At 53.8% G+C, this 25,497-nt stretch overlaps 1 protein-coding gene across 2 annotated transcripts in view; it reads right to left on the bottom strand.

Annotated features, from left to right (window-relative positions):
• HIC2 (HIC ZBTB transcriptional repressor 2) overlaps positions 1-25,497 on the bottom strand; it is a 31,367-nt gene that overhangs the window by 1,705 nt on the left and 4,165 nt on the right. Inside the window, exons 2-3 of one of the 2 annotated variants that reach the window (XM_090292389.1) lie at positions 9,032-9,129; positions 3,526-7,204 (exon numbers count right to left, since the gene is read on the bottom strand). In XM_090292389.1, coding sequence (XP_090148515.1) covers positions 5,380-7,204; positions 9,032-9,057 — 1,851 coding nt within the window. In that variant the 5' untranslated portion in view covers positions 9,058-9,129 and the 3' untranslated portion in view covers positions 3,526-5,379. Of the gene's footprint in view, positions 1-3,525; positions 7,205-9,031; positions 9,130-25,497 lie in introns of those variants that run through there. The other variant, XR_016514238.1, reaches the window with a different exon arrangement.

Here is a 25,497-nt window from a genome sequence, read left to right as displayed (position 1 = left end):
GCTCAGGCCAGCTTGACATAAAGCCCTCGCCTGGGCCCCTTGTTAGAATCAGCACAGCTGGCTCAGCAGCACCTGTGAAGGCAACCGCTCACCTCCCTCCATAGTGTCAGGGGTCTGCTGACTGCCCTCCTGGCCCCAACCCCACTACTCTTTCATATTCAATCATCCTGGGGTCCCTTCCTGGTGGCTGGGACAGTCCTTCAGGAAATCTGACCTACTGTCCCTACCCCTGGAGACTGATTATTCTCTTTTCTTCTCCCCACCATTCTCGACCCCAAGGCCAAGCAGGAAGCAACAGGAAGGAGCAATAGACAGGAGAGGGCTGCCACCCTGCCCCAGCCCAACTCTGCTGCTCCGACAGGCGGTCCAGGGCACAAGCCCCATCTCCCCTCACCCAGGGCCAGGTCCACACCCCTATCTGCATACGCACTGCTTTCTGAGGTGCATCAGCCCACTGAGGCCAACACTGGCTCCTGGATCAGTGCCCCACCCAAGGAGGCACACACCACCAAGTGAGGTCCCACAGCCCCACCTAAAGCTCGCCCTGAGGACAGTGGTAGGCAGGTGCCCATCCCAGCTCCCACTCTCCCGAGTCTTGGAAATGCTGGACAAAGGGAAGCAGTTTGCCATTTAGTGAGACAGAACAGCCACAAAACACAGAGGCTCCGTGAAAGTTTTCAATCAAGCTTTTAATGAAAAGATCATAAAATAACAGTTTCTCATCACTGTACATTAAGACTGCACGCTTCTGAATGGAGAGATCAGTCGTCGGTGAATTGCTTTTCTATGACACTTGAGGGCTGCATACCTGCAGCTCTGACCTGAATTTATCCAAACTCAAGGGAAGTGAACTCAATGTGATGACTGACAGCGGCGGTGGCCAGTACAGGAGTGCGATCAGTGTCCCTCCCCCTTTCTGGGAAGGACATAAAGTAGGACATGATCCCTCTTCCAGTTCCAATTAAACAGCTATAACCCCATCCCTCCCCCTCCCCCTCGAGGTATTTATGAATGGGCCAGTGCCCAACCTGGGGTCCCCCAACAGGGGGAGGGGGAAAGCCAAGTGACAGGAAGGGTCAGAGAGGCTCCCCTCAGCACCTAGCCCCACAGGGCCCTGCCAAGTGGAGGGGGGGAGCCCTGGGGATTCTCCCTGCCCTAAGTGAGGTCTGTTATGCAGCATTTTTGAGGTCAATAAATTACAGCAATAAATAGCAAGGTGAGGTAGGGGGAGGGGTTCCCGGTAGAAAATTAAAGAGGGGTGACTGAAGCTGGGGGTACTGGACAGCCTCAATTCCCACAGTGCACACCCACCCCAATTTGGAATGTCAGACAGAGGCTCTGGTCAGGTCCCTCACCATCCCCACTCCTGGCATCAGATTCACAGGTTCAAGAACTACTGCCCAACATGGCTCTGGGGATGAGCAAGGGCCTTGGTCCCTTCACGGGGCATGGCAGGGCTGAGATCCCTTATTCGTTCTCCTAAGGCCTGGCACCTCTGCTTTTGTCCCCCGAGCCAAGGGGGTGTGTGTGTGTGGATGCAGTGACTTCCTCCCTGAGCCCTGCCCTCCTGGCTGCCCAGCCTCACCCCAACCCAGGATGGCTGTGGGGAGGGTGGCTAGGGTCTGCCTGCCTAGCCAGCCAGCCCAGATCGCACTCCTGCACTCAGTCAGGTCCAGTGAATACTGATGGGGTGGGGGCAGGGGACAGCCCAGCGCCCCAGAGTAGTGGCTAACGGGAAACACACACATGGCTGTGTGAGGTTCTGCAAGTCAGTCCGGGTCCAGATTGTTCATTTCACAGGCTGAGGTGTATGGCTATGCTGTGAGTCTCTGAGATGCTTATTTGCTTAAAGGTTCATCTTTTATTTTTTGCAATCCTGGACGAGCCGTTGCGGTGGCCCGGTCTGGCAGGAGCGTGCGGCAGCAGAGCCCGGCCTGCCCCTCGCTCGCTAAGTCTGAGAAATAAATACATTCATCACTGCACAAACATATTGATACAAAAACAACACTGTTCAGAGTGTTTGCACCATCTGTGTTGGTAAGAACCAGCTCAGTAAGCCCCTCCCACTGCAGGTGGGGGCAGGGTGGGGGGCGCAGGGTCCCCAGGGACGGGGACTAGCCAGAATCAATGGACGTGCAAAGGTCCTGGCTTTTTGGCTTGAGAGGGACCCTCACGTCAACCCACCCTGGGATCTCTGGCAGAATGGCAGGTGAGGAGGCTCGCCTGCATCCCGAGGCCCAAGCCCAGACTCAGGTCCTGTGGTCAGAGCCGACGGCAGCTGCCCCTTGCTGTGCCAGTTGCCCGGGACTGCCAGGAGGCCTGGGGGCCGGTCAGCACTGGCCCAAGCTCTTTGGTGCCAGCTGGGCTTGGAGAGGCCCGGGGCTGGGAAAGAAGGCTTTGGTGATCCAGGGGCCTCCACACCTGCCCCGGCCCCATAGCTGCCCCTCTGCCTGGAGCTCCAGCGGAAGGTGGGGCCTCGCTGGGACTGGCCTTACAGCTGCTGAGGTCTGAAACTGTAAAAGTTTATGTAAACAATGAGATAAATATATTAGTATCTTTTTTTTTTCTGAGCCCGCTGAGGTTCCATACTCATTCAAAATGTGCTTTGGTTTAAAAAATAGGTTTTGTGAATTTGGGTATGAGCTTTTTTCTTCTTTTTTCTCTTTGTTGTTGTTTATCCTCTTTCCTACATGGTATCTGCTATTTTCTGTTTCCTGTTTCTCCGAAACATTCAGGAATTAAGTGACTAAAGCAGAGAACTGTAAGCCGCCCTGGGCCTCCAACGGCCTAATTTCCTTGTGAGGCTCTTAACACACCCACGCACACTCTCACAAGCATACTCCACATGAAGTCAAAGGAGAAAGAAAACAAAACCAAGTGTTGTGTCAATCCCACCCCTCCCACAAACTCTTAAAATCTTAAATAGGAAACTAGTGTTTTGCTTTCTTGTTAAAATACAGAAAAGGCTCCATACAATACTCAGGTGGGTACAATACTATGTCGCACGAACATCGTTGAGTGCGGGGCCTCTGCGCCCAGTCCCTGAAGCTCTGCAAATGAATCACCTGCTTTCACGAGTCACCTCACGTTGCGGCTGCCCACAGCTCAGGAGGCCACATAGAGGCCGGGCGTGTGCACGCCTCCCGTGCAGTACAGACTTTGTGTCGTGTGGCTTAAGTGCTGATGGAGTGGGGTGGGGTAAGGGAGAGCAAAGGGGCCTGCGTCAGGCCCTGCCCCCTCACTGACCTGCTGGAACAAGGGACCCTGGGCCCAGTCCTCCATTTCCCACCCAAAGGGAAGAAGAGCTGGCTCAGGGATCGGGGCACTGCATGAGGGCTCACTCAGGAGCCCTCCCTCCCCAAACACACCATTCACCACTCAGGTCCCTGAACTCAGGCTCTGTTTTCAGCTGGAGAGTCTCTGGAAGGGTGAAGGGTAGGGGTAAGGGATGACTCCGGAATTTTTTGGTCTGAACTTAAAGTAGAAAGAAAAAAAGAAAGAAAGAAAAGTAAAAGCACGAAGCAAAGTGAAGAAAATAAAGCCGCTGGACCAGTCCTGTGACTCCAGTAAGCTGAGGACAGTGGAGCTGACTTCAGCAACCTTGGTCTGGCCCTTTGAGCCAGGCTCTGGCCCCATTGAGGTGTCTGAGGCTGGCCAAGAAAACCCACAGTGAGCGATGAAGGGTGGGGTCCCAGACAAGGCCGAGCCAATGGGTGGCAGACAGCCTCGAGACAGAGTGGCAGTGGGCCAGGACCGCCCAGAACAATGCAGGACCCCTCCCTGTCCCCCAGGGGGTACATATCACTTTGGTCAGCCCTTCCCCATGGCTCCATATTGGTAGCAGCACCTGCTCGCAAAGGCTACACAGGGCTGCTGCTTTCCCAAGCTCAGGCTCTTGTAGGCCCAGGGGACAAGACTGGGGGACGGGGGTGGGGTGGGGGTGGGGCTCACTTCCACCTCATCCTGGTCCTGGCAGGGAGCTGCAAAGCACTAACTCTGATCTCCCCTCCTCATTGCCTAGTACTTGGCTCCCATGGGGCTGGAGCACTCACACCTCACTGACTCTCAGGAACACACTCAGAACACCCTGAGGGCGGCCACGGCTGGCCCTGTGCTCAGGAGGAAACCCACACTGGAGTCAAAGACTCCGGAGCCGCAGAAGCCTCACTGAGCGCGTGGTGTGCGTTCTGGGGCCCAGGGCTGTGCACTTAAACACCTGCGTGCACTAACAAGAGGAAAACAAAAGCATTACGGCCTCAACTGCCAGTCACCAACTTACTGTTCTTCATGAATTTCAAGAGGTAGCAAAAGGTCAGAAGTCTCTCCACCTTGACAAGAAGGAAGAAGGAAAGCGCAACATCTGTCCACACGCACTGCGCATACCACACACACAAAGAAAAGGAAAACAAGAGTACCGACGGCCCTGGCACCCAGTCCAGCCTCCCCCCGCCCCCCTCAAACCCCAGACCTTCCAGTTCAAACATTCACATAAACGTTACACTGGTTTTTCTCTTAATAAAAAACAAGTACCTCTAAACAAAGAAGATTCCTGGGAAACTATAGGAAAAGCACTCTCTCTCCTGAGGCAGCCGAGGTGGGGCTCGGGGCCCAGGGAAGCCTTTGGCCAAAAAGGGCTTCTGGGGCCTAGAGGGGTGGGCGCCCGCAGCCTGCAGCCAGGGCGGGAGGGGCGGCTGCCCCATACATTCAGTCTGCAGACCCAGGCTCCGCCCCAAGGGGCCGGGAGGAAAATAAACTTTGTTGGTTTTGGTTTAAGAAACAAAACTCATAAAGAAAAAAAGGAACAGATCAGTAGGAATAACAGCAACACAGGCCCAGAGGGCTCTTTAGTTGTGGAGAGGTAGGCAGTGGGGGCCCCCCTGGCTCAAGGAGGGAGGGCTCCATCCACTTCTGCCCAGCACTGCTCCTCTTAGAGCCAAGGTGGCCGCACACAGACTTATTACTCCTGCGTGTAGGGACACTGCCCCTGGCCATAGGCAGCCCTGACCCTCCCAGCACAGAGGGAGGTCCCCTTTCCCCCCCTGCTCAGACCTGACGTGTGAGGCCGGGTCCCCGTGACCCACTCCCACAGGCCCCGTGGCAGCCCTGACGGGGAGCCCGGGGCCTGGGCAGGATCCGGAGGTAGAATGCACACCCACAGCACCTGTGGGGCTCAGGACCCGGCCTTCCTCTGCTCTCTTCCCTTGGTACAGACTGTGGATTAAAGCTCTGGGTGGGGGGCTGGTGGCAGGTGCCACCAGGAGCCGCCCCCGCTGGATTTGAGGTCTGGGTCCGCCAGCCCGGCCTCCTTGCTTCTTCCTTCCGTTGCTCCCGAGGGTGAGTCTGCAAAGGGCGCCGCAGGCCGGAGGAGGTCTTTGGCTTCTAGGAGGGGGAGGTGTGCATGCGCAGGTGGCTGATGAGGTTGCGCTGCTGGGTGAACTTGCCCCCGCAGAGCTGGCACTCGTAGGGCTTCTCACCTGAGTGCACGCGCATGTGCTCCGTCAGGCGGTACTGGCGGGTGAAGCGCATGCCACACTCATCACAGGCAAAGGGCTTCAGGCCCAGGTGGCTGCGCATGTGGCGTGTCATGGTGCCACGCTGTGTGAACATCTTGCCACAGATGTTGCAGGGGAAGGGCCGCGTCAGCCAGTGTGTCTTCTCGTGCTGTCGCAGGGTGGCCGGGTCCTTATAGGTCTTCTCACAGACTGAGCACTTGAAGGGCCGGGGCTCAGCTGCATAGGCTGCACTGGGCGCTGACAGGTCCTCAGCCTCCTCCTCAGCGCCCCCGCTGCCCGTATCGTAGGCGCCCTCCTCCTTGATGAACAGCTCCTCCTCTGTGTGCGTCTCCACATGGGCATTGAGCTGCTCAGAGCTGGGGAAGCCTTTGGCGCAGGGGATGCACACATACAGATTGTCCCCATAGGACACTGTCTCATAGCCCTCCTGCCGGTACATGTAGTGGGCACTGGTGTGGCCGCTGCCCCCCTCACTCCCACTCTGCCCGCTGTCCTCGCTTCCGTCCTTGCCATTCTCCTCCTCCTCCTTGCAGGGGTATGGGGGCTCCCCATAGGGCCCACTGGGGCCACCTCCTGCTACACTATTGGCCAGGATGCCATTGGGAACCCTGTCCCCAAGGCCCTCGATCTCTTCCCCTGGGCAGGAGCCCTTGGGCCCCACTTCCCGCCGCTCAAAAGGAGAACTTGACATGGGCTCCTTCTTGCTCCACTCCTTCTTGCGGACCGAGTGCCGGAGGCTCTTCCGCGACTGCCCGCTGGGCCCCTCCAGCAGATTGAGATGGTTGTCCTCAGCCCCTTCTAGATCCATGGGCTCACTGGGGGTGCCCCCCAGCTCAGCATAAGAGGCACTGTTGGCAATGGGAGGGGCAGAGGCCGAGAGGGGTGAGCCATGCTGACTATCACTCAGCTGGGCTGGGTCATCAGGGGTAAGGGGGGGCCCAGGGGTGGCAGGGGGCAAGGGAGGGCTCTTCTTGGACAGGTCCAGGCCCAGCTCCTGCTCGCAGCCCCCACTGCTCCCATTGGTGCTGCAGCTGCCCAGGCCGGCCTCTCCACTGGCTGGACAGACAGCCCGGCCCAGGCCAAGTGCGCTCTCCTGGTTGGAGCTGCCGAGGAAGAGCTCATCATCCGAGCCTTTGGCTTGGGGGAGCTCCTGGGAGGTATGGGCTCCCTTGCGCCCATCCATGAGACCTGGATACCGAGTCTGGATGACAGAAGCCGTGGACAGCCGCTGGCCGCGAGGGGGTCGCCCCATGCCAGCGGCCCCCACCCGTCCAGAGCCGAAGGGCTTGCCGGCTCGCTTGAGCTTACGGCGGCAGAGGGCTGCCAACTCGGGCAGCTGGAGGTAGCTGGCGGCAGTGAGGAGAGTGCTGAAGTTAGGCTCAGCTGGCTGGTCACTGGGTAGCAGCTTGCCCGTGTAGATAAAGTCCAGGATCTGCTGAAACACTGTAGAGCTGACCATGTCTGTGTCCAGGTTAATGAGGTTGTCGTGCAGGACTAGGGACTTGAAGTAAATGCTGCTGGCAGCCAGGACATTCTTGTGGGCCCGGAAGATGGAGTTCTCCACCATGATAATGACATCACACAGGAAACCCTTTGTCCTCTGCTGATTCAGCTGCAGCAGGAGCTGCTTAGAGTGGCTGGGCAGCTCCATGTCGGGCCCCATGTCCCCACGCCCTGCCCACGCGTACCACCTGCAAGCAAGAACAGGCATTCGAGAGTCAGCTGACTGGGACCCTTGTGTAAAGGCTCTGGGCCTGGGGAGGCCACACTGGGACGGGGAGAGACGTCTCAGCTGACCTGGTCACTGGCCACGTCAGGCATGGTACACAGGAAGGGAACTCACACTCATCAACTAGGACTCAAACTGCCAGAGAAGGGGCAATGGCCCCATTTGTACTGATGAGAAAACAGAAGCAGAACAAAAAGTCACCCAGTGCCAAGTAGAAAAACTGGGATTGAACTTCACTCCACAGCCCAAGGGCCATCTCAGCACTAAAGGAAGTCAGCCACATGCTCACAGGGGACCTAAAAATGACCAGGAGAGGACTATGAGTGATGGGAAGTGACAAGGACTGTAGGGAACAGGAGCCCTAGGGGGGCTGACTTCCCACATGAATATGCAGCTACACAGCTTTGGGGACAAGCTAGAAATCCAGATTTTTAGGTGAAATCTCCCAGTGTTAAACGAAGATTCTTTTCCTTAAATGCCATGTGGGCAAAATCAAATATGAAGCTTCCAATCTGTGACCTCTGCTCTACACTGGGGGCCTCTTTAAACAGCCCTAGAGGCTTCCCAAGCTTTCAGATTTGCCAATGTCACATTACCACCTCCCAGACACTGTGGTCCACAGGCTGCCCCTGGCCTTCCCCCAATCCACAAGTACTTTGCCCCCAGGAGGGCACAGAGCACTGCCTGGTCTGAGCCTCTGGGTACTGAGCAGAAAATGTGGCCACTCAAGTCCCCGGCACTGTCTGGGCCTGGGTCCTTTCTGGGCAGGACAGCACATCTAAGCATGGGGAAGACAGCCAGCTGGCCTCGACAATCGCACAGAAAGCAACTGATGTCATTAAGTACTAAACAGGCAGAGGCCTCTGACCTCATCAGGAACCCTGGAGGCTGGCTGTGTGGTCACCATGTGCCCACCCTATTGAGTGGCAGGGTCTGCAGCACAAGGCCATGACTCCCTGCCCCCTCCAGGCCCTCAGGGAACATAAAACCTTCCATAGGCAACCCTGTGCCACACAGCTGAAAAAAAAACAAACAAGTGACTTTCAATCTCTGAAAGTAACTGAGTGTGCTGAGCCTTAACTCACCTGGGGCCTCCCGCTCCTACCAGAGGCAAAGCCTGGAGGGACTGTGCCTGTCCTGTCTCCCTGTGACACAAATGCTCCCCCTTGCCCCACATGTGCCCTTGTTTGCAAAGATTAAAAAACAAACAACAACAAAAACCCTAGCAATCACTCCACCCCAGAGAAGGCTTCAGGGCTTACTGTGAGCACACATGGGTGTCAGGCTGAACCCACGGTCTGACAGCAGAAGGCAGCACACTTGTAGGCCAGCCTGGCCCTGTAAAGCTACACAGCTGGGGCTCAGAGGCTGGACCCCAGGTTCCTACTCCCTGTCCCACAGCCAGCCAGCCAGGGACAAAGAGCCCAAGGCATGACTTCTACATTGACCAGAATACCTGGACCCAGGGAAATGCAATGTCAGCTGCACCAGCACCCAGGACGCCTGGTACTCTGGGCTTGTCAAAGGGACTGGTGAGGGCAGGAAGTCCTATCCTCCAAGAGCCTGTTAGCCCACTGTGGCCCCTCCTCCACAGACCAAGGACAGTGGGCCCCAGTCTCCCCCTGTTCAGCCTGGTGCAATATGCACACAAAGGACTACAGGCCAGGACACAGGCTGAGAGATCCAGGGCTGTATGGACCTTCCGGAAAGCCCCTAGCAGAAGGAGCAGGTGGACAAAATCCTCCCTCCCCCAGCCTCTGGCCCTGCCAGCTCCCACTCCCCAACCTACCGGAGTGCCAGGGGCCCAGAAACCATGTGAGCAGCAGCCAGTGGGGGTGGCCTCCTTGAGTGCGTGACCTCCTTGGGGGTGCATCAATGCCTGGTCACCTGGGGAGAAGATAGACAATGGTCATCCAGACAGCCATCATCTAGGGAAGGAGGAAGGGACAGTAAAGTAGAAGGTGCCTGGTAGCCCTGGAGCCCTTGTTCCCAAAAAGTTCAGGGAGTTTCTCTGGCTGGGATGTCAAGGGACAGCTAGCTGGGAAGGAGACAGTGGCCATAATGCCCTGCAGACATGCCCAGTGGCAGGTAAGGAAGGTGGCAGGTCTAGGGAGCTCGAAGGCACTGCAGTCTCCCCCCACCCAGTAGCTTTAGGGTACTCCGAGGGCCACCTAGGTCTGGGGAGCTGGGGGCAGGCACACAATTCACGGAAGGCGTGGCAGCAGGAGGTCTGGGCAAGGCCCTTCCCAGGCTGGCCTCATTTACATAACAAAAGCTCAAAATTGGAGGCGCTGGTGCAATGGGGCTATTTATAAGAACCAGTCTCAACCGCTTTTGCCTCTCCTGCCTCCTTCCCTTCCAGATTTGCTGTTGCCCCCTCCCTGCCCAGAAGGCCCAGCTCCCCCTGCCCAGCCTGGCCTGACCACATGGCCTCCTCTTATAGTTTTCGAAAGCTTGGCCTTTCAATACCAGCCTGCCAAAGCTGCTGGCAGCTGCTACCAGATGCGGGTGGGCTCCCTCTGCCTCCAACCACCCCCAGGTCATGAGAGGGTGGTCCTGAAATTCTGGCTCCCTGTACACCACTCTGGAAGACCTGGGCTCCCTTGGAATGGAGCCAGGGTGGGGGAGGAGGCCTACAGCAGCCGGGAGCCCATCCCTGCCTGTCCTTCCCCCGCCCCCAGGGCCAGGGAGGCTCAGCAGGTCCCTCAGGAATGTGACCAGACCCGGGGGTGCGGGTGGCTGGGAGGCCTCAACTCCAGCCTGCCAGCTGTCTCTCTGGCCCCTAGCACAACTCCCCTCTCACAGAGGTGGCCCAGGGGGAGGGGCACTCAGTTGGTCGTCAGGTGGTTGGTCCAGTATCCCATCGAATGCCCAGAGGGCAGCAGAACCAGCTCTGTAGGTCCAGCTGCCTGAAGCATCCACATTTGATCCCTATGTGGAATCCAGGCTCCCCCTGCCATGAGGCCAGTCAGTCAGTGGGACAGAGCTGAGCTCAGCCTTGGAAAGAGCAGAGACCACCGCAACACTGGTGTCTGTAAGAACAGACAGGAATGCTCAGAGGACCAGATGCCTACCACACAGCCTGGGCCACCTCCCTGCTCCTCTCTGGACCCCAGGACAATCTAAGCGCTGCCCAGGCAGAGCGAGCGTCTACCCAGTGGCCTTCGCTTCAGCATGTGCCAGACCCTGCAACTAGGGGTTCCTCATCCTTGTCAGAGATCAGCCAACAACTACTAGACAGGTCAAGGAGTGCGTAGCAGAACAGAACTCACAGCTCTCTGTCAGGCACTTCACTAGCCTGGTAACAGCCAAGTGACTGACCAAGGTCTCCTGGGCTAGGTCAGATGTGACAGCTCTGGTGCCTGACCTCCCCATAGGGATGCTCAGCAGAGAAGGGTAGAGCTGCCTGCATTTTGCTGCCCTGCCAACCACCCATCCCAGGTTGGGCCCAGTGTGGGTCACCACTGTGTCTATAAACAACAAAGCAACTTCACCACAGGTCAAGGGGTACCTCCCTGCTGCAAGGCCAAAAGCACTGTTCTTCTATCCCAGCAAAATGAAGACAGCCAGAGACTTTTGCCCTCCCACTTACTGCCAGGTGTGGGAACAGCAAGCAGCCATCCTAGAGAGGCCACAGTCTCGGGGAGGGGCAGGAGGAGGGGAGTGAGGAAGGAGTTCTGCCAGGTTAGTAGAAACATGACTGTGGGGACTGGACCAACAAGTTGGCAGCAAAATGCCCCACTGGGTCTGGGTGCTGGTGCCCAGCCCTGGCAGAAGCCCACATACGCTAGAATGAGGATACCATGTGGCACCCAGCAGCCGCCAGGCAGCAGGCAGGCAGTGTGCCTATCAGCCCCAAGGATCCCACACCCAGCTGAGGCCAGCTGCCCACCCAGAGCACAGGCTGTAGGACACCCAGGATCTGGGGCAGTGGAACAGTTTCTCCTCTGGACCTACACCTGGCCTGGTCAGCCATGTGGGCTGACCCTGGCAGGGGAGGGCAGGAACACAAGTCCCTGGGGGCCAGCTCTGCCCTCCTGTGAACACAAGGGGTGTGAGAGAATGAACAGAGACTGCAGACCTGAATCACCTTCCCCAGGTCCTTGTTTACAGAATGGTCAACACCCCCACTGACTGTTTCGCACATGGTTTCTGGGCCCCTGGCACTCTGTAGGTAGGTCAGGGAGGGGGAGCTGGCCCTGGAGGTGTGAGGGAGGCCCAGGGGAAGGAGACTGTGTGCTCTGTACCCCCCCCCACTCTCATCTTTGCACCTGCAGCCTCTGCCCCAACAACCACCCCCCACTGCTCACCTCTCACCACCCCTTGAGGCAGAAAGGCCTGGGGCCAGCAGTGTGGAGGAACATCCCATCTGTGGCTATGGATGCAACACCCCCCTCCCAGTTCAGCCTGAGCCTGCTGGCACACACAGGAAGTGGTTCATGAGGTCAGAGTGACCATGGCAGAAGATCCCTGTACCTTTTGGCTCCTCTCTGTCTTGAGGAATCAGTCAAAGACCTAAGCCAAAGACACCTCTCAGGTCTGCTCCCCATCCCCCGAGCATCCTTGATCCCTACACCAACCCCCGAACACAGCCAAAAGGCCATGAGGATGGCAGAGGTGGGACCATGACTTCCTAATCCATGGAGCAATACCCCATGAGGGCCCCCACTTATCCACAAAGCCCCACCCACCTTAGGCAATCCACATAGAAGGCAAGAACGGGGCCACCGCGAGGCCTCTCTTCCTAGCACCCTACAAAAATAAGAAGAGTGTGCTCTGGCCCTACACCTTTCAGAGGCCATCAGAGGAGGTTTAAAGACGAAAGTAACCCTTGCTTAAACAGAAAGCCCAGAACGACTCCAACCCCCACCCCCACCCCCCGCCAATTCTGACAAGAGCTGCCCCAACTCAGTCCGCACACCCACTGTGCCCAGAGCCTGGCTCCAGGAGTACCTGACACTCGAACTGCTCTGGTCCTTCAGTCTCCAAGGGGCACCCTCTGGAGACCAGGCTGACATCCCATGCCCACCTCAAGCCCCACCAGCGGGGGCCCCACTCCATGGTTGTTCACAGCTGGTACTTCTGACCCTCATGAGTGGTGTCCCCCAGGAGAATGCTGTCCCTTCACTACACGCCTGACCTCCTTCGGGCAGGAATGTGCTCCCAGAGGCAATCTCGTGCACCTAGGCTGAAATGCTGCCTGATTCCAGATTTCCGGCAGTCCACACCTCGCCAGGATGGAGGGCCCTGGAGAGAAAGGCGAAGGACAGGGAAAGGGGCCCCCAATGCCCAGAGCTTTTGGGAACCTCCTCACCCTACCTTCCTCCTAGAGAACCCCCTTCACTTCCCCAGAGGGGGCCTTCTCTAAGTAGGCCTGGAGCTGTGCTTGGGGACCAGGGTAAGCTCCTGCCAAGCCTACCCTAAGGCACCCAGCACGACTGTTCCTCCACCTTAACTACCTGCTGGTCAAGGAACACCCAGTCAGAAGTAACAGTGAATCACCCAGGTGAGAGCAGGGGGCCTGCCCAGTGCCCACCCAGAGCTCCACTGCCAGGTGGGAGACCCAGGCATGTTAAGCAGAGGGGCGGTGCCTGGTGTGGCCACCTGGCAGCTTCCACAGCCCCAGGGGTTTAAGCACATCAGACTGTGTCAGAGAACACCCCAGAAATGCAGGCTGCTGCCCCCAAGCCTGAGTCTCAGGTCAGGATTGGCCCTCATTTCAACCAACCCCACTGTGGTCACCTGGTGCTCCAGGTGTGGCCCTGACAGTTGCAGCACTGACTCTGCCCAGAAGGCTGGCCACTCCATAGCTACAGGACAGCTGGGAGGCAGAGTAGTCACTGCCTAGGATGTGTACAAGCAGCCCAGGATCCAGAAGAGCCCAGCCCCCAACCCAGCCACCACGCCTGCACCCCATAAGCTCAGGACTCCGTTCGCTCCTTACCTGCGGATTCCTCCGTGAAGCCTCCCCAAGCCCACAGGGCAGGGCGCCCCTCTCCCGTCACTACAACACAGGCCACGCCTCACACTGTGCCCATCTGCCTTGTGAGAGCTGCCAGGAAGACTGAGGCGCTACCTCTTACCTCCACGGGCAGGTAAGACAAGGTTCCAGGGGTCAGCAACTCGCCAAGGTCACAAGGGCAAACGAGTGGCAAAGTGAAAAGTCAAAGTGTGGCTACAGAGCTGCAGTCAGACCTTCCCTCTCCCTGGAACCAGACATAGCACCCATCCTGGGCAGGAGCAGGGTGCCACACACAGCAGCACTGCCCTCCCCATGGAGCCTCAGAAGGGGGCCTTGGTCTGCACCTCCACCCTCATCCCCGCACCCCCACCATGAGCCTGTCACAGGAGGGCCTCACCTGGGCTGTGTCCTTCTGACTCAGTGAGGGCCCAGGGAAGGCCCAGCTCCTCCACCAGCCTGAGGCAGTGAGGAGCTTCTGGCTAGAAGCCACAAGGTGGGGCCCATCACGTAGCCTGCTCTGCGGGCCCGGGCAGCTCCTGCTGCTCCGCTGGGAACAATCCTGGCCTCCACGACCTCCCTGGCCCAACCCTCCAGGCACGGGCTGCTGGTGGTAGGGACTCAATGCTCTGGGCAAGCACAGCCGTGTAATCCAGTCCAGATCTGGATGCCGGCCAGCAGCTCCTGGCTCTTCTCCCAGACCATCCTCCTGGAAAGCAACAGGCTCCACAAATGCCAGGAGCTCAGCCCTCTCTCTGAAGCAGCTTCTATGAAATTAACACTTGGGTTTCACTCAGTTCATGGGCAACATGGTGATCGGGGTCCCTGGGCTGGCTTTCTTCTCCACCCGAGGCCAACCTTGTCACCCCACCCACCGGCTAACCCCGATCAATGACTGAGGTGGCGTCCACCTGAGCCTGACTACCCTGAGTCCAACCTAAAACCCCTGGGAGTCCCACTGAAGACCCTGTGTTGCCCATGCTGGTCCAAGTCTCACCTGGGCCCCAACCACCCTCCGATCTCTGCCACTCCCATCTGAGAGGAGGGGAAGCTTGTAGGTACCTCAGCACCAAGAGAAAGAAGAGAGGAAGTGCTGCTCTGAGGGAAAGCCTGGCAGGAGGCTCCACACTGCAGTGCACCAGGCCCCGTGACCCTCAAATCTGCTTCTCTAGAGCAGCCTTGGGTCCCTCTTCCTCCCACCAGGCCTACAACCCTCACATCACTCCTGGTTTTGGTGCCAACAAGGAGAAACGAAGCCAAGACGCCTGTGGGACCTGCAGATGGATTTCCCTGCTAGCGCTGGCACAACTGGCTAGCTGGCACCAGGAAAGTTGAAGGGCAGGGTCCTGCCAGGAGGGCCCCAGGCTTGACAGTCTGGCCAAGAGCTCTGAGCTGGGTCCAAGACCATAAGTACTACTGTGAAGAGGCAGGTAAATGCTGCTCAGAGGGGAAGAGTAATCTAAGGTTATGATTATCATTACAAAAACCAGGCTCTTCTCCAGACTCTGTCCCCCACAATGCAGTGTCCCCTCCCTGGGGCCTGACTTGTTGGTAAAAGCCTTGCTGGCAGTGACAGGAACAGGAGCCTGGAGGCAGGAAAGCCTGTGCGAGGCTGGCAGGGTGCGTCTGCCAATAGGACAGTAAAGCAGGGAAAATCGGTCATCTCTATTGGTCCTGGAACAAGTGAAAATCCAAGAGACAGACAAGCCCGGTGGGTTCCTGTCCCCCAGTTCCACTTCATGCCAGTCTTGCTTGTTGCTGGGTGTGGTACAAGGACCAGCAGCTGCACCTGGGATCTCTCCTAAAATGCAGGTGCTCGAGCCTCACTCTAGAACTCAGAACCAGAACCCACATTTTAACTCCATGGGCTACACACACACATTCAAATCTGAAAAGAGCTGGAGTAGGTTGTAAACTTTCTAATCCCCTGAAGAACAGTGCTCTGCAAGTAGTAAATGCTCCATCCATGGGTGTAAAGAGGAGGGAGACAATCCCAAAAGGGAAGATCGGTTTCCCACAGATACAAGGCAGAAATGTGAGGCAGAGATGCTGAGCCTGGTGACTATAGGCATCTTGGAGCCAGGATGGTGGCCAGAGGGTGCTGGCTGCGGGCGGCAGGTAGAGGACTCAGGAAGGGATGACGACAAGCAGGGCTGGCAGAACAGTTAAGTGGGTGGGAATTCCACATGAAGAAGCTGGAAGGACAGAGCTAAAAAGGCACTGGTGAAGCCTGGGCTGCCCCCCTGGGACTGACTATCTGGGACATCTCACTTGCCCCAGGATACCCTTTAGATGACATAACTGAGCCCCAGAGGGAGATACGAGTCAGGGCTGAGTCACAGAGCTGCCAACAGCCTAGCCCAAGGATCTGGGAAGAGACTCTGCAACTTCTCAGTTTCAAAAACAATTCTAGTAGCTAATAATTTCTTATGCGAACTACAGGAAGAACTGTCTCTCAATGTGGATTAGTCCTTCCCAAGAAAGTATGGTTGACAATCCTCACCCACATGATTGTCACGGGCTGGTAAAAACTGTGGCAAAATGGCCTTAAGGAACCTCTGCCCTACCCCACAGCATGGCCCTCCTGGCTGGGATAAGACAGAAATGGCATGCTAAAGGGGAATTAGAAAAAACAAAACTGGTGCCAGACAGCAATGCTGGGTTTTAGTTGGCTAGACAAAGACTAAATTAAATATCTTCCGCCCTGGCCAGGTAGCTCAATCGGTTAGAGCATCTTCCTGATATGCCACGGTTGCGGGTTCAGCCCCCAAGTCAGGGCACATAGGAGAATCAACCTATGATGCATAAGTAAGTGCAAAACAAATCAGTGTTTCTTTCTCTCCTTTCCTCTCTCTCTAAAAAATCAATGTAAAAACAAGAAAAAGAATTATCTCCCAGGGAGGAAAGAGAAAGGTCACATTTTAAAATAACACCAAGACTGGTAAGCATGCAAACCTTCTGGGCCAAAAAGCACACTCCAAGGTGCACACCACCAGAAACCCAATTGGGCAAGTGCTTACATGGCAGCCTTGCTCCTACAGGGGAGGCAGCTGAAGGTACAGGGGCTATTACCCACCCATCAGTGAGCAGGACTGAACATTCAGGTTGAAATAAATGAATCTGCCTTTTACAGGTAAAAAATAGTTGATTGTTGGCAATGTCACACAGTTGACTTACATACACATACATGAGTCTCTCAAGCATACTTTGACCAAAGAAGCCAAGCCCAAGGGACTATACAGTACGAGTCCGTTCAGGTAAGTTCAAGTTGGAAAGAACCTGGAGCTAGAGGTAAGAAAAGGCAGCTAGCGATGGGGGAAGAAGGGGTGACTCAAAGGACACACAAGGGGCTTCAGGAATTGTGTTTCTCAGTCTTGATGCTGGTTACACAAGCATACCTGTGAAGAATCCCTGGAGCTGTCACTCGTGACTGCACACTTCTTATGGGGTTTAATACAGTACACAGAAACCTTTAGGAGGAGAAGCAGGGTCCAGCCTCAAACCTGATTAGCAAGTAGATCAAAGCCAGGCAGTAACTTCCCTGAACCCCCGACTAATAACAATCACAAGACAAAAAAGAAAAAGAAAAAGAAAAAAGAGGGAGGTGGCCAAATTCAGGAAGGAGTGTCCATCTTAGAAGAGGAAACTCTATAGACAGGCTTGGAATCCAACAGGACACCTAGAGACCATCTTAAAATCTATTAGGGACAGACCAATGTCTGCTATCCAAAGAAAACAACCACTTGATTTTTTTTTTTTTTAATCTTCACCTAAGGGGAGAGAGAGACATGTCAATTACCTCCTGTACTTACTACCCTGATCAGGGATTGAACCCACAAACTTTTGGTGTATAGGACAATGCTCCAACTAAATTAGCCACCTGGACTGGGCCTGATGATGTTTTTAATCATCTTCTAAAGAGAGAGGAGAGTTTTTTCAATCCTAGCAGACAAGCCCAGGGGAGAAGAGGAAACAGCTCAGCAGGCTAGATACAAACAACACCAAAGAGTTCCCAGCAAGGGCCTGAGCTGGTCCTGGGCACAGCCAACTGGGTACATCAAAGGGAAGAAGCCAGGGAGAAAATGGACGAGGCCCTCGGTGACTAGAGTCAAAGGATGCTGCTGGGCAGCACAAAGGAAAGCCTCCTTGTCCCACATGGACAGTCAACCCCTCCACCCTTATCCCCAAACAAGGGCTTAAGGAACTAAAAGGCAACAGTAAAGATCATGTTGTTTTAATACAAAAAGGGGGGTAGGGGGTAATTGAGACACCTGGAGCAGCCACTGAAGTTGCTGTTTTTCTTTTTAAGATACTATTTATTTATTTAGAGAGAGAGAGGAAGGGAGGGAGGGAGAGAGAGAAACATCAATCAGTTGCCTCTCGCACACCCACAACTGGGGACCTGGCCCACAATTCAGGCATGTGCCCTGACTGGGGAATCCAACTGCTAACCCTTCAGTGTATAGGCCAGCACTCAATCCACTGAGCCACACTAGTCACGGCTGAAATTTTTAAAAGCTATTTTTAAGAATAAAATTAATGAACTGCTCTGTAAATTTTACCATCTGTGGCACTGTGCCTGAAAAGCTTCCAGGTGTGACATTTGACAGAAGAGGTCTCACCTGTCCCATAGTTAACTTAAAGAGTCTAACAGAGGAGAGAGACCAAGAGCTCAGAAAAATCAGACAGAGAGGGCTCCACTCAGACTTGTGGGGAAAAAAGGCTCAAAGGGTTTCACTCTACTTTTTACATTGGAGTCCTGGAAGTGCTGGAAGAATTGTTTAGCATTAAAGAACTGGGTTTAGCCCTGGCTGGTATGGCTCAGTGGACTGAGCTCTGGCCTGCCAACCAACAGGTCACCCACCAGTTTGATTCCTAGTCAGGGCACATGCCTGAATTGAGGGCCAGGTCCAAACTGGGGGCATGCAAGGGACAACTGATCAGTGTTTCTATTGCACGGTGATGTTTCTTTCCCTCTCTTTCTCCCTCACTTCCACCTCTAATAAATCAAATCTTTAAATTAAAAAAAAAAAACCTCGGTTTAGAGACAAAATAAACAAGCACTTTTCTGCTTGGAGTACTAGAACTAGGGGTGTGTGAAAGCTGGGCTACTGAGGAGGCCAAAAAGAAAACACCCCAAAACCCTGAAAACAACCCAGACAACAACCCAGACACTCCTCTCCCGGAAGCCCCCTTCCTGCCCGCAGTGTAATGAAGGGCGGGACGGCGCCACCTTGAACACGCCAAGTGGGGAACAGGAACACAGGACCTGCAGCAACAGCACTTAAGTGATTAAGAAACAAATTAGCGTCCAGCTCCGTGCACGCAGAGGCAAACCGGGCCAAATCCAAGCCACCCAGACAAGTGCATAAAACAAGGAAGAAAAGCTAAAGGATGTTTAACCCAACATTCAGAAGAGCAATGACTTCTGAGGGAGGCAGGGATGCGCACAGGTGAGTGTCCAGGGCTTGGGGGCTGTTTCTTACATGGGGTTGGGGAGCCAAGGGATGTGTTTCCCAATAGTTATGCCTATATGCACTTGCATGTAGTTTACACCCTCTGATTATCGCTTCTGTAAATACCCTGGAGCACAATCTCGAAATCTACCTAGGAAGTGAGAATGCTCTGTGCATAAGTCCCACAAGAAAGAGGAGACAGACACAAAACCCTCTATATCCAGGGAGAAGCTGAGGGGCTAAAGCTGTGTGACACTGGCTGAGCATCCCCTCAATCACCTGACACAGGTACCCCAAAAACCAACAGAGCCACACACAGCTAGGCAAATATGACAACAATGTGTAAACAGGGCTTTATAAGGTCAGTCCCACAGAAGATGCCCAGAAAATATCACTGTTCCCATGAACAGAAAGCAACAGAAGCCAGGGCAGGGCCTCCATATCTGGGAGGGCCAGCATGTCTCACCCAACAAGGGAAATCCCAGGGCTCTTCCCAAGGACGAGCGAGGAAGAAAGGCAGTTCATGTCATTCCAAGTGAAATATCAGTCTAGCACAAACCTCCCCTCAGCAGCCCGTCCCTCCTCCAATTCCTCCAATTCGGAGTCTAATTAACCCTGAGTTGTCTTTCTCAAACACCAATCTCATCAAGTCACTCCCCTGCTTAAAGCTTTCAATGGCTTCCTAATACCTGAATAAAGTTCACACTCCAGCCTGGTCTGCACAGTGCTTCCGGGAGGCACCCCCCTCCCCGCCCCCCCATCCCCCCTCTCAGCTGGGCCGCTTCCTGTCACGCCTGAGTGCCCCCTCCTCTGCAAAGACTGTTCTGCATTTCCCCCCTCCCCAGCCAATGTCAGCACTAGCTGCTTCCCACTGTGCACCTTCCCTTGCGCCTATGCCAGCCGCCCTGACCCCTAGCCAGGGTCCCAAAGTTAGAGACCCTAAGTCCCACTAGCCTGGCATGCAGCAGTTCAGCACAGAGCCTCATAAACGTTTATTAGGTGAGCAAATGCTGGTCAGGAAGAAGCAATGCTGAGCAGAGATAAGGTGAAATGACACATAAGAGAAGGTAAGGTGGGGGTGGTGTGGGGAAAATGAAAAAGAGATAATTGCCCAGAGCCCTCTCTTTTCAGTGGTCCCAAAACTTGTTTACATTCTTAAAAATTAATAAGGACTCCCAAAGAACATTGACGGGGCTTATAAGTTACCGTAGTATCTATTTCTGTTTACTATTCTATTTACTGTATTAGAAAAACTAGTAGTATATAAAATGTAATTGATCTAAAATATCAATAATAAACCCATTTTATGTTAACAGTAAAAGAAAGCTATTCCAAACAAAAAAATATTAGTAAAAAGAGTGTCATTGTTTTACATTTTTGCAAATCTCTTTAAAGTTTGGCTTAACAGAAGTAACTGAATTCTAGCCCTGGCCAGAAAGCTCAGTTGGTTGGAGCACTGTCCCAATACACCAAGGCTACAGGGTAAGTCAGAACACGTACATACAAGAATCAACCAATGAATGCATAAATAAATGGAACGAGGTCAATGTTTCTCTCTCTCTCTCTCTCTCATCAATAAAAAATAAAAAAATAAAAATAAAGGCACTAGATTCCCATATCTGCTTCTGTATTCAGTCTGTTGGGCTATGTGGTTTTGATTAAAGTCTATGAAGAAATCTAACTTTACACAGCTAGAGAAGGAGGAGTATTTTAATAACCTTTTCACGTATGTGGCTATTCTTCATCGATACACACTAAAACTTGACCAGGGATAGTTCCTTAAAAGTTGCAATGTAGACCCTGGCTGCTGTGGCTCAGGGGATTGAGCATCAGCCTGCGAGCCAAGTGTCGCTGGTTTGATTCCCAGTCAGGACACATGACTAGGTTGTACGTCAGGTCCCCAGTTGGGGGCGCAAGTGACAGGCAACCACACAGTGATGTTACTCCCCCCACTTCTCCTTTCCCCTCTCTCTAAAAATAACTAAGTAAATAAACAAATAAATTTTAAAAATGCTAACAATTAAAAAAAAAAAGTTGCAATGCAGAATCTGAAATTGTCAGTGACTTATTCCTATCTGGTTATAACAAACATCCACTGGTCTGCCCTGCACTCATATCCACCCAGGATTTTGTAACATCAAGCACTGGTCATTTGGAAAATATTGGCTCGCTGAGTTCATCATATCTTCTAAATGTTGTCACATTTCATTACACAACACCAAAAAAATCCAAGTTAAAATCACCACTAACGCCCTGGCTGGTGTGGCTCAGTGGACTGAGTGTCAGCCTGCGAACCAAAGGATAAAGGATTGCTGGTTCGATTCCTAGTCAGGGCACATGCCTGGGTTGCAGGCTGGGTTCCCAGTTGCGGGCATGCAAGAGGCAACCTTACACTGATGTTTCTCTCTCTCTCTTTCTCCCTCCCTTCCCCTCTCTCTAAAAACAAATAAATAAAATCTTTAAAAAAAATTTTTTTTTAAATCACCACTAACTTTAGAGAAGTCTTTCAGTCAGGCTTCTGGTGACGAATACAAGTCTTTCAAAATTCTCTTTTTCCCCTGATAGCTTTCACTAACAACAAGTATTGTCAATTGTTTTCCTAAAAGTGGCAAGCCTCACTTCATTCATCTGAGAAAATATCTAACAAACTGAGTCTGAATAACCATACCTTGTCTATCATTCATCCAAGTAAGAACAATAGCTTGTGCCGTGCTTTCCTGAGGGCCACCATCGTAGGTGCTGTGACAAGAAAGCCTCATGGACACTCCAAGGACTAGACTTACTACTCAATCACCTGTAGTGCACCCCCCCACCACCCCCGTGACACACAGGAGTAAGACGGGAATCCTCGTCCACAGCACTGGGGTCAGGGTGGGGGAGTACCTCCAAGCAGTGTGCACCATAAGCAGGGCCACCCCCATGACTTTATACCATTGGGACAAGTGGGACAAAGACCAGTAACTTCAAAATATTATGTAAAGAGACTTGGGGACCCCCAGGGGTCTGCAAAACATTCTGAGAAGAACTGACAACCATTACTTGAAATATATCTACCGACCCATTATACACACAAGGAAAATGAGGCATGGAAGGATCTGTCACATGGAGGAAAACAGGTTTCGCACCAGTCTTTTTTCTACAACACCATAGTTGTTCACCAAATAGTGAAATTCTGGGTAAGGGACTCCTGCCAAACCTGAGAGTAACAAATTTCAAACAAATAAAAGTTCACCAAATAGTGAAATCCTGGGTAAGGAGGCTCCTGCCAAATGTAAGAGTAATAAATTTCAAACAAGTGAAAGGAAGAGCCATTTCAAATGGCATCCACAAATACCCTTAGAGGCAGGGCTGGTGCAAACTACTAAAGGACCCCCAAAGACCTGTTAAGTCACAGAGCAGGTAAGTCACAAAGCTGGGCCTCTGTAGGCTGTGGGACCTCAGCTGGGCCTCTGGAGGCAGAGGTGGTCAGTGGGGAAGGTGGGGGAAGGGTGCTACGGGAAGCAAAATGTGCATGTTACCTGCTGGGGGCATGAAGTCAAAGTCCCCTCCTGCCCAAAGCAGCTAGGCCAGCCCTGCTGCCCTTATCAGCGTCAACACATGCATGGAATGTGGGACTTTGGAAAACAATCCTCTCCACTAGGCCTGTACCCTCCTGAGGCTCAGGCTGACCTACTACCACCAAAGGACAACCCAAGCTCAGTCAGTACTCAAGCCACCCACTCCTGGAGAAAGGCACCTGCTGACAGTGGTCCAGGGCACCTCAGGAGGCTGTTACTTAGCCACTCCCCTCTTCTCCAGGATCGCCCAACTCCCTGGACTCATCTACCAAGATACAGCCTCACAATGCTGAGAGGCTACCCTGCCTTTGTCCCCAACACCACCCTGGCAACGCCTGAACACCTCCAGTTTGCCCACACTGAGAGAATCCCAAGAGAAGAAAAGGAGCCCAGCTCCGAGTTTCTGGGGACTCCACCCCGCACATGGCTCTCCTGGAGAGAGCTTCCTTAGGGCAGAGGATTCTAACATGCCAGAAGGCAAGGAAGGGGCTGTGTGACTAAAAGGATAAGAATGGCCCAGAGAGTCCTCTCTGCCCTCCAGGTCCTGGGAGTAGGGGCAGGGCACCTGCTCAACAGGTTTGTAATGGTCTTTCCCCAACTTCTAAGGGACTACCCTCCAACTCCAGCTCCAGGAACCGGAATCCCTGGCTTTGTCCAGGCAGCCATCTCACCACCCCACACAAAATGAAAACCTCGGCTGTCCTCCGGCCTAAGCACTGCCCAGGGGAAGGAGCCCACACATATGTGTTCAAGGCTTCCATGCATGTGTTTTCCACACCCTTAGAACTTCTCTATCCACTTCCTCGCTGTGTGACTCGAGACTAATTTCTTAACCTCTCTAAGCCACTGGTACAGTGGGGATTGAGAAAGTAATTAGGACGCACAGGTATGCTCCAAGGATTAAATTCAGGTGTAAAGCGCCTCCCATGAGGCCTAGCATTGGGGTGAGAGTCCAAAAGTGAATACCTGGCCCTCTCCTGCCACTATTTTCCTAGCATTCTATCAGGAACTCTGCAAGAACCTTCCTCCTCCCAGTTTTCAAAGCAAAGGTGCCTTTAGTACCTGCCAGGCAGAAATCAGCTGCCTCCTACCAAAGGGAAGGACAACAAGGTCCTGGGGAAGCGTGCAGTAAACAGGCAAAAGCCCTAAGGCAAGAATCCATCCCAGAGACCCCTCTTCTCAATTCGGCCCCCTGGGTCCACCAGGAAAGGAACCAAGGGAGGACATCCCGACTTGACTCCACACCACCCTCTTCCTCCCTGACCACTCAGCCAAGACCACCTTTGGTTCAATCCCCTTCACAGCCCAGGCTGCTCTTCCTTCTCTATAGGACACTTCCTTCCCAGGATGCCAACCAGGACTGAAGCAGTCCACACCACACCCAGGGGCCTCAACACTCACCTCCCGTGGTCGGCTGCACGCAGCAGGCAGGCACTGTCCTGTGTCCAGTCAGCCTACAGATAGGAACTAAACGCCAGGACAGCCCATTGTTCTGTCCCAACAAAGGGGGCTGGGCTGGGAGATCAAGCCTTACCTGAAGCTCTGCCTCCAGCGCCCCTCCCACTCTGCCTTCTGGCCCCTTGGTAGTGGCTCCTCTCACACACCTTATCCAGACAAAAGCCCAGGATATCAACCTCAGGAACCAATCTCTCTCTCTCTCTCTCCCCGGGACCTTGAGGTGAACAAGAAGGGACACAGGTCTCAGGGGTCCCCAGCTGTACCCACAGTGAGCTTGTCAGGGAGCCACAATGAACCCAACTGTCAACAAGTCATACCCTGCCAGGGCACACAGAGGCCAACGAGGGCAGGCAGACTGAAGGGCAAGCAGGACCAAGAGTCCTGGAGTCCCTCCCACAGCCACCCAAGTGAGAGGGACCATGAAAAGTGAGCCCCCTTTATACCTGGTGCTTCTCCAAGACCCTGGTAACTAACAGAGAATCAGCCTGACTTATTATGTGAATCCTATCCCACTAGGCCATCAAAGTAAAGCAATTTGTGACCACTCCAGGTCACATGCACTGGTCTATTTGGACTCACCACTTGCTTGATTCTATTATTGACAAAGACTTATCACCCGCTAAAGCAGTGGCTCTCAAACTTGGCTGCACACCGGATTCATTTCAAAAGCTTTAGGACACGTGCATGCCTGGGCCCACCCCAGAGATGAGCTGGGCTGAGCTGGCTTGTGCCAGCTCTCAGGTGATCCTAATATGCAGAGCTGAGAACCAGGGCACCAGCAGGCAAGCCTCCACCAAGCAGCATAAGCAACAGCACACACTCAATGGCTCAACGTGTAACCTGCGCTCGTCACCAAGAAAAATTCCACTGTGTCCACACAGGGGCAGGCCACTAAGGCCCCTGGCCCTCACTCTCCCAGCCATCACCCTACTTTCCCTTCTCATTCATTTTGTGTGAACAAAATTTCACCAAGCTTATTATCCTGCAAAGCCGCACAGGTGAGGGAACGTCAAAGGCTATGGGGCAGTCCTCTCCTTTAAAGGGCCTGCAACCAGGCTGATGAAGAGGCCAAGGGGCTCAGATCCCAGTGTGGTAAAGAGAGCAGCACCTCCAACCATGTGGGTGGGGGTGGGGTGCTGTTCTCAGGGCACTGAGTGGCCCCACAGTCACCTGAGAGAAGCCACGCATCCAGAGGGGCTGCGAGAAAGCAGCCTGAGGCCTTGGGAGCAGCCTGGGAGGAGTCTGCACCCCAGTTACGCCCATGCCAGAGCCAGCTGCCCTTCCATCTCCACAATAGGCCAACTCCCTGTGATAGAAGCACCCACTAAGCCAAGCCCAAGCCCTGCCTTTCCTTGGAATTGCCATGAGATTAACAGAAAGACTGGGTCACCTGCCTTTCCAAAACCCGCTCTCCCTTCCACCCCCCACCCCCACCCAGCTCAAGTATGTAGATTACCCTCAAACAGGAATGTGCTACAAATCTCACAAGCAGCAGCAAGGCCCTTTGGTCAAGAGCAGTGGTTCTCAACCTTCCTAACGCTGCGACCCTTTAATACAGTTCCTCATGTTGTGCTGACCCCCAACCATAAAATTATTTTCATTGCTACTTCATAACTGTAATTTTGCTACTGTTATGAATCGTAATGTAAATATCTGATATGCAGGATGTATTTTCATTGTTACAAATTGAACATAAAGCATAGTGATTAATCATAAAAACAATATGTAATTATATATGTGTTTTCCAGTGGTCTTAGGCTACCCCTGTGAAAGGGTTGTTCGACCCCCAAAGGGGTTGTGACCCACAGGTTGAGAACCACTGGTC

The sequence above is a fragment of the Furipterus horrens genome, unplaced genomic scaffold (assembly GCF_987537825.1).
Source record: "Furipterus horrens unplaced genomic scaffold, mFurHor1.1.pri manual_scaffold_11, whole genome shotgun sequence".
NCBI classification, from domain to species: domain Eukaryota; kingdom Metazoa; phylum Chordata; class Mammalia; order Chiroptera; family Furipteridae; genus Furipterus; species Furipterus horrens.
Note: the sequence above shows the minus strand (reverse complement) of the source record. Positions and strands in the feature narration are given on the sequence as shown.